This window comes from Vespa crabro, chromosome 7 (assembly GCF_910589235.1).
Source record: "Vespa crabro chromosome 7, iyVesCrab1.2, whole genome shotgun sequence".
NCBI classification, from domain to species: Eukaryota; Metazoa; Arthropoda; class Insecta; order Hymenoptera; family Vespidae; genus Vespa; species Vespa crabro.
Window position 1 is genome coordinate 1,355,001 of NC_060961.1, and position 15,897 is coordinate 1,370,897.

The 15,897-nt window shown below is 33.4% G+C and overlaps 1 protein-coding gene across 2 annotated transcripts in view; it reads left to right on the plus strand.

The window, feature by feature from the left end:
• Nucleotides 1–10,981, plus strand: part of LOC124425399 (homeobox protein aristaless-like) — a 138,618-nt gene extending 127,637 nt beyond the window's left edge. For both annotated transcript variants that reach the window (XM_046965686.1, XM_046965685.1), the window contains exons 4-5: nucleotides 2,956–3,001; nucleotides 9,656–10,981. In XM_046965686.1, the coding sequence (XP_046821642.1) occupies nucleotides 2,956–3,001; nucleotides 9,656–10,261 (652 nt within the window). In that variant the 3' untranslated portion in view covers nucleotides 10,262–10,981. The remainder of the gene's footprint in view (nucleotides 1–2,955; nucleotides 3,002–9,655) is intronic.
• The last annotated feature ends 4,916 nt before the right edge of the window (nucleotides 10,982–15,897 follow it).

The following is a 15,897-nucleotide window of genomic DNA, read 5'->3' on the forward strand; positions in this document are numbered from 1 at the left end:
TCTGGAGAAGGCTAAAGGATAATCGATATCGTTCCCGTAACGCAACTTCGATGAACGCAACTCTCGCGGAATCGTTTCAAGGATTTTCGAGTGCGCGCACTTACATGGAGATAAGGAAAATTAAATCCTATTAAGTCGTTGTTATCGTAATTACGATCGCGCTCGAACTAGCCTTATTGAGAAAGGAGCCAATGCCTGTGCTTTGGATTCTCTCTTTTTATCTCTCTCTCTCTCTCTCTCTCTTTCTCTTTCTTACACAGAGAGAGAGAGAGAGAGAGAGAGACACGCACGCACATATAATTCACAATTTCATTATTTATACGATTACACATGCCCACTTGAATTTTCCTCAATTTCTAATAATACTTAAAAATTTTTCTAACACTTGTCTATTTTAGATATCAACAGATATCGAAATTACACGTAACGTGAAACGCATTCGATCGTGCTTTTCTATTTCTTTTTCTTTTTCTTTTTTCGAGAAAATTTTTTTAATGGACATAGATGAATAAACGTCGAGGTGAAGAAAAAATATCGATTCCGTCGTTCGATCGATCTTTCTTTCTTTCTTTCTTTCTTTCTTTTTTCTTATTTTGTTCTGTTTTGTTTGCTCCTTCCTTTTTTTTCTTTTTGATTCATTCCCCTTACCCTATCTCCTCGACCTTGGCAAATCAAGGAGGAGAGAGAGAGAGAGAGAGAGGATCTTCGGGGCACGAGAAAAAGGTCCTGATATACCTGTAATTTCGACAGCATTTGCCCGAAATCTTCTTTCGGCCCGGGCGTGTGTTTCCCTAAGCACGAGAGAGATTTCGAGAGGGAATCGGTAGCGCTTCTGTGTGCGCCCGTAATAACCGAGATTTCTTCGCGATTTCGTGGAACATCTGTGTAATTTGCGTGCGGAATGATGAGAGGGAATAGCCCCTTAGGGTGTCTCGCTGTGATCGACTTGCCCCCGTCGATGATCTTCCAGTTTTCGTGAATCCAAACTTACCCGGGGTCTCATTTCTTTCTTTTTTCTTTTTCCCTTTCCCTCCCCCCACCCCTCTTTCTCTATTCCTTTTTTTTTGCTATCTCTCTTCTTGCTTCCTCCCTTTCTTTCTTTCTTTCTTATATTTCCGGATACATTAGACTCTCTTACGATTTTTTATTTATTCCTTTTTCTTCCTCCAAATGTCATATATTAAGAAAGAATCGTCGTAATCGTTTTTGGAAGAACACGGATAGATAGATAGATAGATAGATAGATAAATAGATAGATAGATAGATAGATGAACAGAGAGAGAAAAAGAGAGAGAGAGAGAGAGAGAGAGAGAAAGACTCTCAACGATCTCTCGCAACAAGTGAAAGGTGGATATATTATTTTTAGAAACTCTATAGAGATACGAACATTTTACTCTAACAACGTTCAAACTATCTAGACGCCATTATAAGAACGTAATTCTTTGCGATTACGTGGAAGGCGATAAGAGGAGGAAACGATTCACGGTGAGAACGATTCGTTCTCACGTAGGATTAATGTTTCTTCTATTCTATCTTCAACGATGTCCTTTTGTTGTTATTTCTTATAAAGAGAATGACGAATAGGAGTAAGAATAATAATAATAAGAAGAAGAAAAAAAATGAAGAAAAAGAAAATGGAAAAAAAGAAAAAGAAAAAAATGATAACGATGACGATGACGATGACGACGATGATGATAATGATGATGATGATGATGATGAATATCATGGATTCATAATTATTTGCGTGGTATCTATAACAGGATAAACTCGATGACCACTTTAAATCCGTCACATTTCATCGCGTTAATTATATACATACATATATACATACATATATATATATATATATATTTTATATACACATATTACCCATAATTACGGATTTATACGAACCAAGAAGATCTTATCTCGCTGGTAAAATTGGAATGGAAATTTGTTTGGCTCTGGTTACTCTAATGGATATTAATAGTCTTAGTCTCATCTCAACGACGCACGAAAAGATCGAGTAGTTCTTATTTTACTTACTTATTTAATCATTACTAATGGGAATAGCGAAGCGGAGGAGGAAGGTAAACGAAAGAGGGGGTGGGGGATGAGGAAAGCGTAAAATTGAATTGAAAATAATGCGTAATGATGTTAAACGATAATGCAATTAATCGATAGGTGAATACCGATAACGATCCTATCATTCACACGGATATAAAGTAAATTAATCTAATGCGTAAGTGCCTGATCATAATCGATGACGATAATGCCATACTGTTCATTTTTTGCTTTTTTTTCTTTCTATCTCTCTCTCCCTCTCTCTCCCTCTCTCTCTCTCTCTCTCTTTCTATCTCTCGCTCTGTTTATCTGTTTGTTTGTCTATGTCTTTGTATCTCTGTCTCTCTTTACGAGCGATTAGCTCGTTATACCGGTCACGGCAATTTCCATAATCTTCTCACGGATGTGTTATGAGGTCAGATCGGCAATTCATCGTTTTGCCCTCGTTTCTAACGCATGTTTCGTTATGTTTTTTCTCTCTCTCTCTTTTTTTTTTTCTTCTTTTTTTCCTATCTTGCTAAATAATCAACTTTCATATATGCGTCAAAGTGTATATAAAGTAATCAAATATTTATAGGAACTTTGAATTACATATATACATATAATATATATATATATAATATATATAATATATATATATATATATAATATATATATATATATATATATATATATATAATATATATATATATATATATATATATATATATATATATTGATCGTTAATATTAGTCTTGTATTTTAAGACGAATCGATGATTATCTTGAGAGTGACTATTATAGAAAATTTCTTACCCGACTTAATGGATTTTAATTCGATCCTCTTCTCTCCTTGACAATAATTAATCGTTTTACTCGAATGATCACGTGTATCTACATCCTTTTATCTTGTTTTTTTTTCTCTTCTTTTCAGAGAAGAACTCGCTATGAAGATCGGCCTGACAGAAGCAAGGATACAGGTTAGTCGAATCAATATATATATATACATATATACATATATACACGCTTCTAATCTTCTAAATAACATGTGATAAAATACCAATGGAAAAGAAAAGAAAAAATACATCGGTAATTTTTTTTACGAACGAAGAATACGAAGGGAACTCGTAGAATTTGAATTAAAAAAAAAAAAAATAAAAAAAATAAAAGAAAAAAAAAAAGAATAATAAGAAAAAGAAATTCTAATTCAAAGTTACAAGAATTGGATTCGATCATTTCGAAAAGCTTTTGACATTTCGTTTCGTTCCTAATCGCACCTATCTAATCAATAGTACGTAAGTACGTACCAGATTGCGTTTGTCTTGCCGCGTGAGAGTTAGAGTTAGAATTATGCGAGGAAATAACTTAACTGACGCGAGTTCATCGCGCGACTATTTCCATTAAGTATACGTACGTATAAATACGTATATATGAATATATGTATATATATATATATATATATATATATATATATATATATATGACTACATAAACGTACACGCGCACAAACTAATTTGTAGATTTACTCGCGCCTACCTAAGAACACGCGATCGCGAACTATGATAAAAGTTCCTTTTGTGTCGTGTCTTACCGGGAAGGACTATTAATTCGCCTAGTGGCAAATAGATTACATAAATTTCCGCGAGATTTACATGACGTTGTTTTCCGTTGAACGATTCAATGGAATTACGTATACTATTCTGCTTAATAACTTTAATAAATGATATGTTATCTCTAATATTGAATAACACATTCAAACGCAAATAATTGAAATTTTTATACAATTTAAATTCAACTGTTGGAACATTTAACAAATGATTATAGGAATGGCATAGGAAAAGCACGAATCCTTTTCTTACATCAATGACACTCTTTAACTGTCGTGAGAAAAAGAAAGAAAAAGAGAGAGAGAGAGAGAGAGAGAGAGAAAGAAAGGGAAAACGTGTTTACTCGTTGCGTGAACGACCAGCTAATTTGCTCAATTAGTTTAATTTATTCCCGGTATTTACTTGCCCCCTTTTTCCGACTCCTTTCGACGCCACACTTCGACTTTCCGTTTCATTTCTTTGCATATATCTTTTTCTCTCTCTCTCTCTCTCACCCCCCACCCTACACCTCCCCGCTACTCTCTAATAGTTTTGTTTTTGTTTTCTTTTTTTTCTTTCCTTCTTTCTTCCTCATACAGATATTATATATATATATATACACACACACACACACACACACATATATATATTTATTATATTTTTTTTTTCTTTGTTTTTACGGTACATCTGACAGGTCTTACACGTGTATTCCTTATCCTAAGAGAACGTACATACGTATATAAAAAAGTATATAGAAAAATCGAAGGCTATCAAATGATCCATGCTATATATATATGCTATATATAATATACTATATATATATAATATATCTATTTATCTATTTGTCTATCTATCTATCTGTATATATAATATATAATATATATGTATTATGTAGCGATGAGAACCACTGTTCAACGTAAATGACACGGTACCACGGCTCACAGCTGCGTTAATCATTTTCAGGAATCTCTGAATGGATAGAATGCACACACGTTTAAATCTCTCTCGTATATACATACATACATAAAAAAATACATACGTACATGAATACATACATACATACGTACATGCATACATATGTTCGTACGTATGCACTAACCATAAGTTCGACTCACCAAGGAAAAGGTGTTTCTCGTCCTCGAGCAGAAGTATAATGACTTCTTACATGATTATTCGCGTGGGCTCTCTCGCTTCGTAACTCCCACGCGAATTACTAGCGCGCGAAATATAAACTTATTTTTCTCTCCGCTCATTTATTTTCTGATCCTTTTTCTCTTGTTTGTTTTTCTTTCTTTTTGTTTCTTTTTTCTCTTTTCTTTTTTCTTTTCTTTTTCTTTCTTTGTGCGCATTCTTTTTTTTTTCCCCTTGTCCGTCATATTTCTCTTTCTCTTTTTTGGCTTCCCCGCCAGACTTTTTGAAACGCGTTTCATCGACAGTAAATTAATATTTATTTTTTTCTATCTGCTTGAATCTCTCTCTCTCTCTCTCTCTCTCTCTCTCTCTCTTTCTTGTTCACCTTTTCCTTTTTCGATCGACTCGAAATAAATATAAAGATATATTGAATATGAGCTAATCGAATGGAACGAAAAAACAAGAACCAAAAAATAAAAAAGAATAAACAACAGAATTCAAATTCCAAAATGAAATTTTTCACTTCCTTTCTTATCCGTTGCGATAATAGTATATCCTTGATTCATCCCCGCACTCCCCATCCTCCCTCTCTCTCTCTCTCTCTCTTTCTATCTCTCTCTTATTAACTCGGCTCCTTCTGAGTTACGTAAAAGTGCAAATCGAATTACGAATCTGGCCCAAGCGGATGCTTGCGGATAACCGTAGCCGTCGGTCTCGGCGCGTGCGGTTTCCACTAGGAAGGGGATTACGTCACTCTTTGTTCAAGAGGGAAAAAAAAAAGAAAGAAAGAAAGAAAAACAAATAAGACCAAACGCAATAATTAGTTGTACCGTGCGTAAACGATTAGAAACGAGGTGTTATGGTGTTATTCCTTTTTTTTCTTCTTCTTCTTCTTCTTCTTCTTTTTTCTCTTTTTTTCTCTCACATTTTTTTCCTATTTTCTATCGCGTTTTAAGCGCTCACTTTTATTTAATTGCCCATTCTCTCTTCTCTCATTCATTCATATATATATATATATATATATATATATATATTTTTTTTTATTAATATATATATATATAATATAATTAATTTGATTATATAATTATATTAACAATAATAATTATTCACAATAATATAATTAAATAATACCATATCCCGAGGAAAAATTCACCCTTCGAGTCATATAGCCATTAAAGTTTACGACTTGGTATCATCCTCGTAGCGGGGTCGGGGGAGAGGGGGTCGATGTCTGGTGGAGGGCGTGTAAGAGACGATGGGAATGATGCATATAAAGGATGATGCCGCGTACGATGCGGAGAATACGTCAGTCGATATTTCAGTCAATTTAATTTCATCTCTATCGTAGAATATTATTATTTTCGAATTCGAAAGATGAGAAGGAGTATATATCTGTGCGTCGCGATAGGAAGTTACCGACGTAGTCTCGAAGTTGTTACAAACAGGGGAAGGGGAAAGGGAAGTGGGAGAGATAGAGTAGATATTCCTGAGTCTCTTTCTCTCTCTCTCTCTCTCTCTCTCTCTCTCTCTCTCTCTCTCTCTCTCTCTCTTTCTGTCCATGTAATTAATGCGGTACGATTAAGCACGAAACGACTAGGTTCCGGCGGCCTCGGTGATTGCGTTTTTGTTTTAAAAGCCCCGCGCGAGCTCAGAATGTTTAGCGCCCTGCTGGGGGCCCAATCCTACTCACTGTGGGGGGTCCCTAGCCACCCTTTACCCTTCCCAACCCTCTTTCTCTTTCCATCTCCTGACGAGACGTATAGTTCCTCTATGATCTTGACCGACTCAACGTAAACCACACGTACTCGGTTCTCTTCCTCTCTCTTTCCCTCTTTCACTCTCTCCCTCTCTCTCTCTTTCTCTCTTTCTCTCTCTCTCTCTCTCTCTCTCTCTCTATTTCTCTCTCTCTTTCTATCTTTTTTCTTTCTTCCTCTGTCCGCCTCCGTTTTTCCAGCTTGTTCGTTCGTTCGAACGATCGAACGATCGGTGATTATCCGGACGTACGCGTTAGCGTTCCAGATACGCAAACTCTATAATTTATAATCCGTTAAATAAAAGAGAGAGAGAAAGAGATACCTCCCTTTTAACTGGTTTACAAACGTTCATTACAAACTATTATAGTTAGTACTTGTTCATTATTTTCTTTCTCTCTTTTTTGTTTTTTTTTTTATCTTCAATACTACTACTGCTACTATTATTATTATTATTATTATTATTATTATTATTGTTATTATTATTATTATTATTATTATTATTATTATTATTATTATTATTATTATTATTATTACTATATCTGATATTATAAATATGCTCGATTTAATAATGAATAATTTCTCTCTTGCTACCAATGCGAACGATCAACGCGATCTCTCAGAGAAACGAGTCGATCAGGTTGAAAAGGTTCAGAAGAAAGAAAAATAAGAGGAGGAAGAAGAAGAAGAAGAAGAAGAAATTGCTAAGTCATCGAGTCTAACTCCTGTCTCTTTCTATCTTACTTTGCTTAATTCGAATGATATGCTAACACAACAAAAACGTATTACGGGACTAGATACCCACATCTTGTATTTTTTTGATTCTCAAAATCGAGTCGTTAGAGTGCAAGAGACAGAAACAGAAACAGAGAAAAAAAGAGAGAGAGAGAGAGAGAGAGACAGAGTTATACGATACTTCTTGTTATTTTTTTTTCTTTCCTTCTTTCTTTATTATTTTCTTTCTTTTTTTTTTTTTTTATTTTTGTTTTCTCACGAGACTCGTCTCCTCTTACAAATAGCTTCATCTCTGACTAGAAGCCAATTTCGAGATTCGACTGATCGAATAAGTTAAATTGCATCGGTATTATTTTGTATTGTCACGAAAACGGGTTAAACGATGTGAAAGATGCGAGAAAAAGAGAGAGAGAGAGAGAGAGAGAGAGAGAGAGGGAGAGAGAAAGAGAAATCTATGGAATGAAAAGTTTTCGAGTATGTTTTTATAAAACGTCGCATCTTGTTCGGTTCGTCGTTTTTTACTTATCGTAATCGTTATACGAAAAAACAAAGTATGCTACCAACGATTGTATATATTATGTGTGTGTGTGTGTGTATCGTTCTACTATAGTCGTCGCGAGGACACGAAAGAAAATCGACCCAACAACCGAACGGGACGATTGGTCTGTCCCTTTGCCTCCCTCGTGTACGAAGAAACAGTGAGAGTAAGAAGAGGTGGGGGAAAGGGCAGGGAGGAGCTTTGAGAAAGGGACGAAATGAGTGCTAACAGCTAAAGGAAGAGAGAAAGAGAGAGAGAGAGAGAGAGAGAGAGAGAAAGAGAGAAAAAGAGAGAGAAAGAGAGAGACACTTCCATTGAACCGATCGGAACTCGACTCTTCGAGGAACCTCCGCGATGGAATGCGTTCAAAACGAAGCAAGTACCGCCAACGAAGATATTTTCTCTTTCTCTGTCTCTCTCTCTCTCTCTCTCTCTTTCTCTGTCTCTGTCTCTTCTTTTTTATCCTTTTTCAAATAAACTCACGATTTCAAATCGACCGGATATCTGTCGATTTTGTCATAAAACAATGTTTACCGTACGAAATTAATTTGATAGAAAAAAAAAAAAAAAGAAAGAAGGAATAATTCGAATTTTTGTTTTCAATCGAAAATTAATATATTTCTGTTAAAAAAAAAAAAAAAAAAAAAAAAAAAAAAAAAAAAAAATTTGACGTAATTATATCAAACTATTAAAATAGATATGCTTCTCTTTAAAAATGATGAAGATTTTTTTTTACGTTTCTTTATCTCTTTTTCTTTTTCTTTTATATCATTTTATCGCGAAGTGTTATGCAGTTTTATGTGAAAGAATGAAAGACAAAAGTAAAAAAAATATTAAAAGTATCGAATAATAAAATGAAGTATTGTTTAAGTTTTTTTTTTTTTTTTTCCAATTAGATATAATATTAAAAATGAAAGGACGTTGATATATGGATGTAAGATATTTTTTTGGAAAACTTTCAAAGCCGATATATATCGTCTCTAAGATAGTCTATAATCCTTATTACGAAGTATTGTTAAATTTTATTTTTTAATTTCGATACATAGAGTACGGATGTGAATTCAAGTCGGAATCGTTAATTTAACGCGAGATCATTTCGATGTTTAAAAATTAAATCTTAAATCGCATTGAATAATTCGATACTAAATACGCAAATGTTCTCTCTCTCTCTCTCTCTCTCTCTCTCTCTCTCTCTATCTCTTTTCTATCGGTAAAAATAAGAAGGACAGATGATCGTATGAAAAAAATTTCTTTCTCTTTCTTTTTGTTTTTTCATCGATTCGTTGAACAACGAATCTTGGATCTGGTTTGGATATTTCAAAGAGAAAGGTACAAATTTAGATAGGAGAAAAGGATGGATGGTAAGATGATGGTTGAAATAGGAGTAAGAAGGATAGAAAGAGGATAAGAGAGAGAGAGAGAGAGAGAGAGAGATAGCAAAGATCTTCTCTTTGCCTCGAAGCAGCCTTCCGTTCGGTCGGAAGACCGCCGGATAATGATACGCTGCCGCCTTCCTGAAAAAGGTTGAGATGCGTCACTCTAACCGGAATTCGATCTCTCGGGGGTCGTCAACGACTTCCAAGTAAAGGTATCAATCCGCCATTCTGACCCGGAATCGAAGTATACGACGCGAGTTCGTTGAAAGATTCGAATCGTTTCATGACGATTCAGTTAGCCCCTATTTTACCACCACCATCACCGTCATCACAATTAATCATCAAAGAAAAAAGAAAAAATGGATGGTATAGTTACATTCGTTGACACATGATTTATGATAAATCATTGTTTCTTTTCTTCTCTCCTTCTTCCATTATTTTCTCATTTCATTTTATTTTTTTTTATTTTTGAAACACAAACACTTATGTGCGTCCACCATTACGATCTGTGTTTCAGGTTTGGTTTCAAAATCGTCGAGCAAAATGGCGAAAACAGGAAAAAGTTGGTCCACAAGCACATCCGTATAATCCTTATCTTGGATCGGGAGCACCCCCGCCGTCCGCTGTCGTGGCACCAACATTACCGAATCCGTTTGCCCATTTGGGTAGCTTTGCTCTTCGTAAACCGTTTGATGCTTTTCGTTATCCACCTTTGGGCCATGGACCTGTCCTTCCTGGAGCATATACTACTCATCCTTATCATCGAGCTCCACCTCCATTGTTACCACCGGGCATGCCATTACCATATACGTCTGCGGCATCGTTTCAAAGCCTATTGGCAAATATATCTGCCGCACAAAGGCCTAAACTCGTTCGGGGCTCTACACCACCACCACCGGCACCACCACCACCTCAACCAGCACCGCCGATAACTATGTCTCATCCATCGGTGGTTCCTCAAGCACCGCCTACAGCTAGCTCGCCACAAAGTTCACCGACTGGTAGCGTTGGTTTACCGGACATCGATAGGAGAACCAACAGCATTGCGTCTCTAAGATTGAAAGCACGAGAATACGAGCTCCATCTTGAAATGCTCAGGAAAAATGGTGATCTCATTAGCTGAAGATGGTGCCTTTATAATATTTACTTGTTCAACGACGACGATGACGACGATGACAACGTTAAACGATCGACGTGTGCCTCGATAATAATATTAATCAAGGGGAATCGATGACGATTATAGTCACGAGTTAAATAATAATAATTTAGTGACAATGACGACGCGAGGTAGGAACGATAAAACATCGAGAGTGTCTACCGTACCCGGTAGAGAAAATAAATTAATAAATAAATAAATAAATAAATAAATAAATAAATATATATATATATATAAACTGAAGATGTTAATGTCGTTCGACGATACGATATAATGAGGAGTTCTCTTTTGTACGAATTTTTTGATCGGTTATATAACATTTTCCCCGATAACAACGACTCAAACACCGTACGATATTTCTCATCGAACGATTTCGATGATTTTCGATGTTCCTAAAAAAAAGTAACATCTAAACAAAAGTAACATTGTATTTACATACGTCGTTTAAATTAAATCACAAAAATTTTCATTGGTTAATACATTGTTGCTTTAGACTTTGCAAAACTGCTCAGAAACTCGTTCGATATATCAAAAGAGATTCATATATTAAATCTCGTGATGAGAATCGTTCATTCTTCTTTTAAACGTAATTTAAGAGTATCTTTATACCATTGCCTGAGGATTACCGAATGTCGTTCGAAGATAACCAAGGATGGTACATTTCTTTTTTTTTTTTTTTTTTAATTTAAGCAAGAAAGAGAAAAAAAATTTTTAAAGGAACAAAAAAGAGAAAGAAAGATGATTAGAAAAAAGAAAAAGTTCAAAGGAAAACTTTTCCAATTTATTAATGAAATTTAACAAAGCCAAGATACGACGTTAAATACTTTCGATTAATCCAACGAATATTTCAATCTTCATCCCTAATTGTCGATTAGAAATATACGTGGTAATTCTATCTTTCTAATTTTTCAACGAGTCCTTTATGATCGAATTTTTGCGCTCGTACAATTTTCCAATTAACGTTTCTTCTTTTTTATTTCATCGAAATTTTAAAAATTCATCGAAACTCCAATTGATCATGGAATTTACTTCAGAATTATTTTCAACGACTTTTGCCTTATCGTTCGATTTAGTTTATTCTGTTCTACGTTGACAATTCGTGGGATCAAGAAAAATTATTCGTTTGCATTCGTCCGAAGTCATTACCTCAAACATAATGAATTTTTATTGATTTTACGAACTGTCGCCTGCTCTTCTTGCGTAGTTCACGATATACTAATTTGAACTTAAATTAATTATTATCGATTCCAATCGAAAGATCACGACATTCTCATTGTGAAAACAAATGTGATATCGTTGTCAATAGAATTGTGAGAAAATTTTGACGAACCAAATGCTTTCTCCCAAAGCGATTCTCAACGCGAGGCTTCATCGGAACAATAAAGATATAAGAGATAGAATCTTCGTCGATGTTTCGTATTAACGAAAGAAAAACAAAAAAGAAATAATAATAAACAAAAAAATTTTTTTTTTTTTAATTAAAAAAAAAAGAAAAAGAAACGAAAACAAAAGTTAAAGGAAAATAATTAATTCGAAAGAAAGGAAGAAATAAATATTATATATATATATATATATTATATATTAAATATTATACAATATACATATATATATTTTTTTTTCGATCATTAGAAAAAAAAAAAAAAAAGATCGACAATCATCCGTCCGCAAAAATTCTCGACACGATGATTCTACGATGTAAACAGCGTTTGCATTTTATTAATTTTTTTTTTTTTTCCTATTTTTTTTTCTCTCTCTACACGAGATAAAAATAAAAGCAAAAACGACAGATTTACGTAAAACTTATTTCTTCGGGGGAAAAGAAAAGAAAATTTTCGTCGGTCATCGTCATCGAGAAATTTCGCTATGTTTCTTCTTTTTTTTTCTCTCTCTCTTTTTTCTTATTATTTTTCGTTTCTTATTTCTCTCTCTCTCTCTCTCTCTCTCTTTTTTTTTTCTTTTTGTATCTTTTTTATTTTTCTCGTTAGCTCGATCAAACGTAACACGAACGTTGCAAACGCGCGCAATTTTGAAATATCCATTATGACATTTACGACACGCTAGAGTTAGGAGTCGTTTTTAAATGGAAAAATAAAAGAAAAAAAAAAAAAAAAAAAGAATAAAAAAAATGCAAAAGAAATCAATAATAATATTTATATACCACACACGTTGTTTATATATACATACATACATACATATACATATATATATACATATATATATATATGTATATATATATATATATATATATACATAGTACATACTAATGTAAGTAGTACTCTCTCTTTACGAATTGTCATAAGACACGATAGATTTTTACGATTAATCTAATCGTTTCTTTATTCTTTTCTGGTATTCCTTTCTTTTTTTTTTTTTTTATCATCCCCCTTAGTTCAACATAAACTACTTTTGTAAATAGTTTAACAAGATTAATGTATGTATTATTTTTAACGAAGCAAATTGCAATTGCTTAAAATTACGAACGAAAGCATTCACACGCAATTATAAAAGGTGAATGGTCTTTTTATTAGATCACTTCTATTCAAAAATTCTACGAACATTGTTTGTTGTCATTGCGAAATATTTTTCTCCTTTGTTACTTTTTTTCTTTTTCCTTTTTTTATTTTATTTTCTTTCAGTTTATCTTAATTTTTTTCCTTTTTCCTTTCTCTAATCTACTTTTCCAATCATACTTTTCATCGAAACATTACGTCGATGTGTGTGTAAATTGTACTTAAACCCTATTAAACCTGTCTATCCTCTCTTTGCAGTGAATAAAAATGACAACGAATCACGAGTATGGTAGTGTCATTTCATTTAACCTTATACCAATTAAATATAAAGTATAATAAATTATATTAAATATTATAAAATATAATAAAATATATTAAATATAATAAATTTAAATAAATATAAAACATTTGAAATATTCGAAGAATAATTTTTATTTATTTATTTATTTTTTTTTTTTCTCTCTATTTCTTTCTTTCCAAAATCCTCGAAATGTCAATTGACGAGAAATAATTAATTTGAAAAAATAAGAAACGAATACGTCTAACATACGATCTAATGAAATTCTACAAAAATTACATTTAATAATAAAAAAATTTCTCTTTTTACGCCCAAGAATTGCATCGAAGTGTTAACTAACTATAATGTTTAGAAACGATAAATCTTGCAAGAAAATTAACAAAAATTACGATTCAACGAAATCTCGAATTTTTAATGATGCATTCAACATAGCTAGTATAATATGAAATAATTTATATAACAATATATATAGAATGAATTTTTAGCATAAAAAAAAAACTCGGTATCTCGATTTCTCAAAAGACGCGTTTAATAAAATTAAATAAAAAAAAAAAACAAAAAAAAAAAAAGGATGACTCCATAATGTTTATAAATAATATACCTCGTTATCATGAAAGAAAAAGCTTCGCTTTGAATTAAAAAGATTTTAGTCTTTTGCGTAGGAGGCTGCCCTTGTCATTGATGTCATTTGGTAACCTTGTATAGGTCGCTTATTGTTATGGTCGTTTCGTCGGACCTCTCTCTCTCTCTCTCTCTCTCTCTCTCTCTCTGTCTCTATGTGTGTGTGTGTGTGCGCGCGCGCGCGTGTGTGTCAGCTAATTAGTAATATTGAAAGAGTAGGAAAAAAGAGAGAAAAAGAAAGAGAGAAAAAGAGAGAAAAAGAGAGAGAGAGAAAAGGAGAGTTAAAATACTTGTAATTTAGGCTTACCCTTTCGTAACGATACGTGATCGATTATTGCATAAATCGATTAAAAAGACTCTGAAGCTGGACAAATCGGTTATCCAATGAAAAGTGACACACGAGTTAAGTGCATTACGATGTTGTTGGATAAAAGTGCAATATATCGGATTACCCGTCACGACAAGCTAACATTAAATAATATCAGGGAAAGGAAAAGTTAGCTTAGTTTCTAATGAAATGCGTGTATATTTAATGGCAGACGTCTTTACTTATGTCCTACGTGAGTTACATAAATATCTACATATGTATAATTTTTATACACACACACACACACACACACACACACACATATATATATATATATATATATATATATATATATGTAAATAAATTTATAGATTCAATATAGACGTATGTAGGTATTACGTTTTAGTACACGTCTATATGGGTATTCATTCGAAACGAATTGAAATCGATTAACGTAATTTTGCGAGAAAATTATAATAATGACTATAGTAGGAAGATGAGCCTTTATAAAATCTTTATTGACTAACGTAATAATATTGCGAGAAAATTATAATAACTATATTATTAGAGGACGTTGTAAAATCGTTTACGAAGATAATATCGTCGGATATTTCGTAACGTGTATGTGGGTGGGTATATTTAATACGAAACTTTATGCGGTCTAAGATACACAATACGATATAATTCGTCAAGATTTTTCTTATAAATGGTATTTGAAGAAAGTGATAGAAAAGAAAAAAAAAACAAAAAAAAAAAAAAAAAGAAAAAAACAAAAACTACAAGAAAGGAAAAAAAATTTTTCCAAAGTGTCAAAACAGTTGACATTTCTTGTAATTCAACGTTTCTCGAAGAGAAATGGTCGAATGAATTTTCAAATGGATCGTGATAGATCAGCTGCTATTAAACTGGTTCTTCAAGTGAATTTAATCGAACGATTGATATATGATATACATGTATACAGACACACACACACACACATATTTGATGTGTTTCAAAATAAATAAAAATGTCTGTATGGATATATACATATACATATATAATCGATTTCGAATTATTAAAGATATTATAGAAAACATTATTATTAAATATATTAATAGTCGAATATATATATATCTGGATGATTCTATTTTAATATAAGAAGAAGAAAAAAGAAGAGTAAAAGAAAAAAAGGCCAAAAAGGAAAAACAAGAAGAAAAGAATAAAAAAAAAAAAAAGTTGACTCAACGAAAGAGGGGGGAAAAAAATACGAGGCAGAAAGTAGAAAAATGTAAATGGTAGTGGTAGTATTAACTACAGGAAAGAAAATAAAAGAATAAAAGAAGATATAGCAAAAAAAAGGGACAGTCCGAGAGAGAGAGAGAGAGAGAGAGAGAGAGAGAGAGAGAGAGAGAAAGAGGCAGTGGATGGCAGTGCCGGGACTCCAGAGATGAAGGATGTACGGCGTGACGGTCTAATTGAGGCCTTCTTGATTGCATTTACACCGCTGCACGGCCTCCCGTATACCCAGTGGTGTATCCCAGCATCCACCTTCTGCAATGGATCCACGTCGTATCTGGCGAAGGCTGCCGCCACTTCGACTCTCTTTCTCTTTCTTCTACTATCTCGTTCTTTTTTTTTTCTTCCTCCTCCTCCTCCTCCTCCTCCTTCTCCTCCTCCTCCTCCTCTACGACTTCTCATTACGACGTCCTTCTCAAAGTAAATCTCTCTCTCTCTCTCACGCGCGGGCGCGCGCGCAAGCTTCTTATCTCACTTCATCCTTCCGTGCTTATAAACTCTATACATTCTTTCTCCTTTTTTTTTCCCTCTTTTGTCGAGATTTTTGAAAGATCATTTCTATATACCTTTCTATCTTTCATTTCCTTTGTCT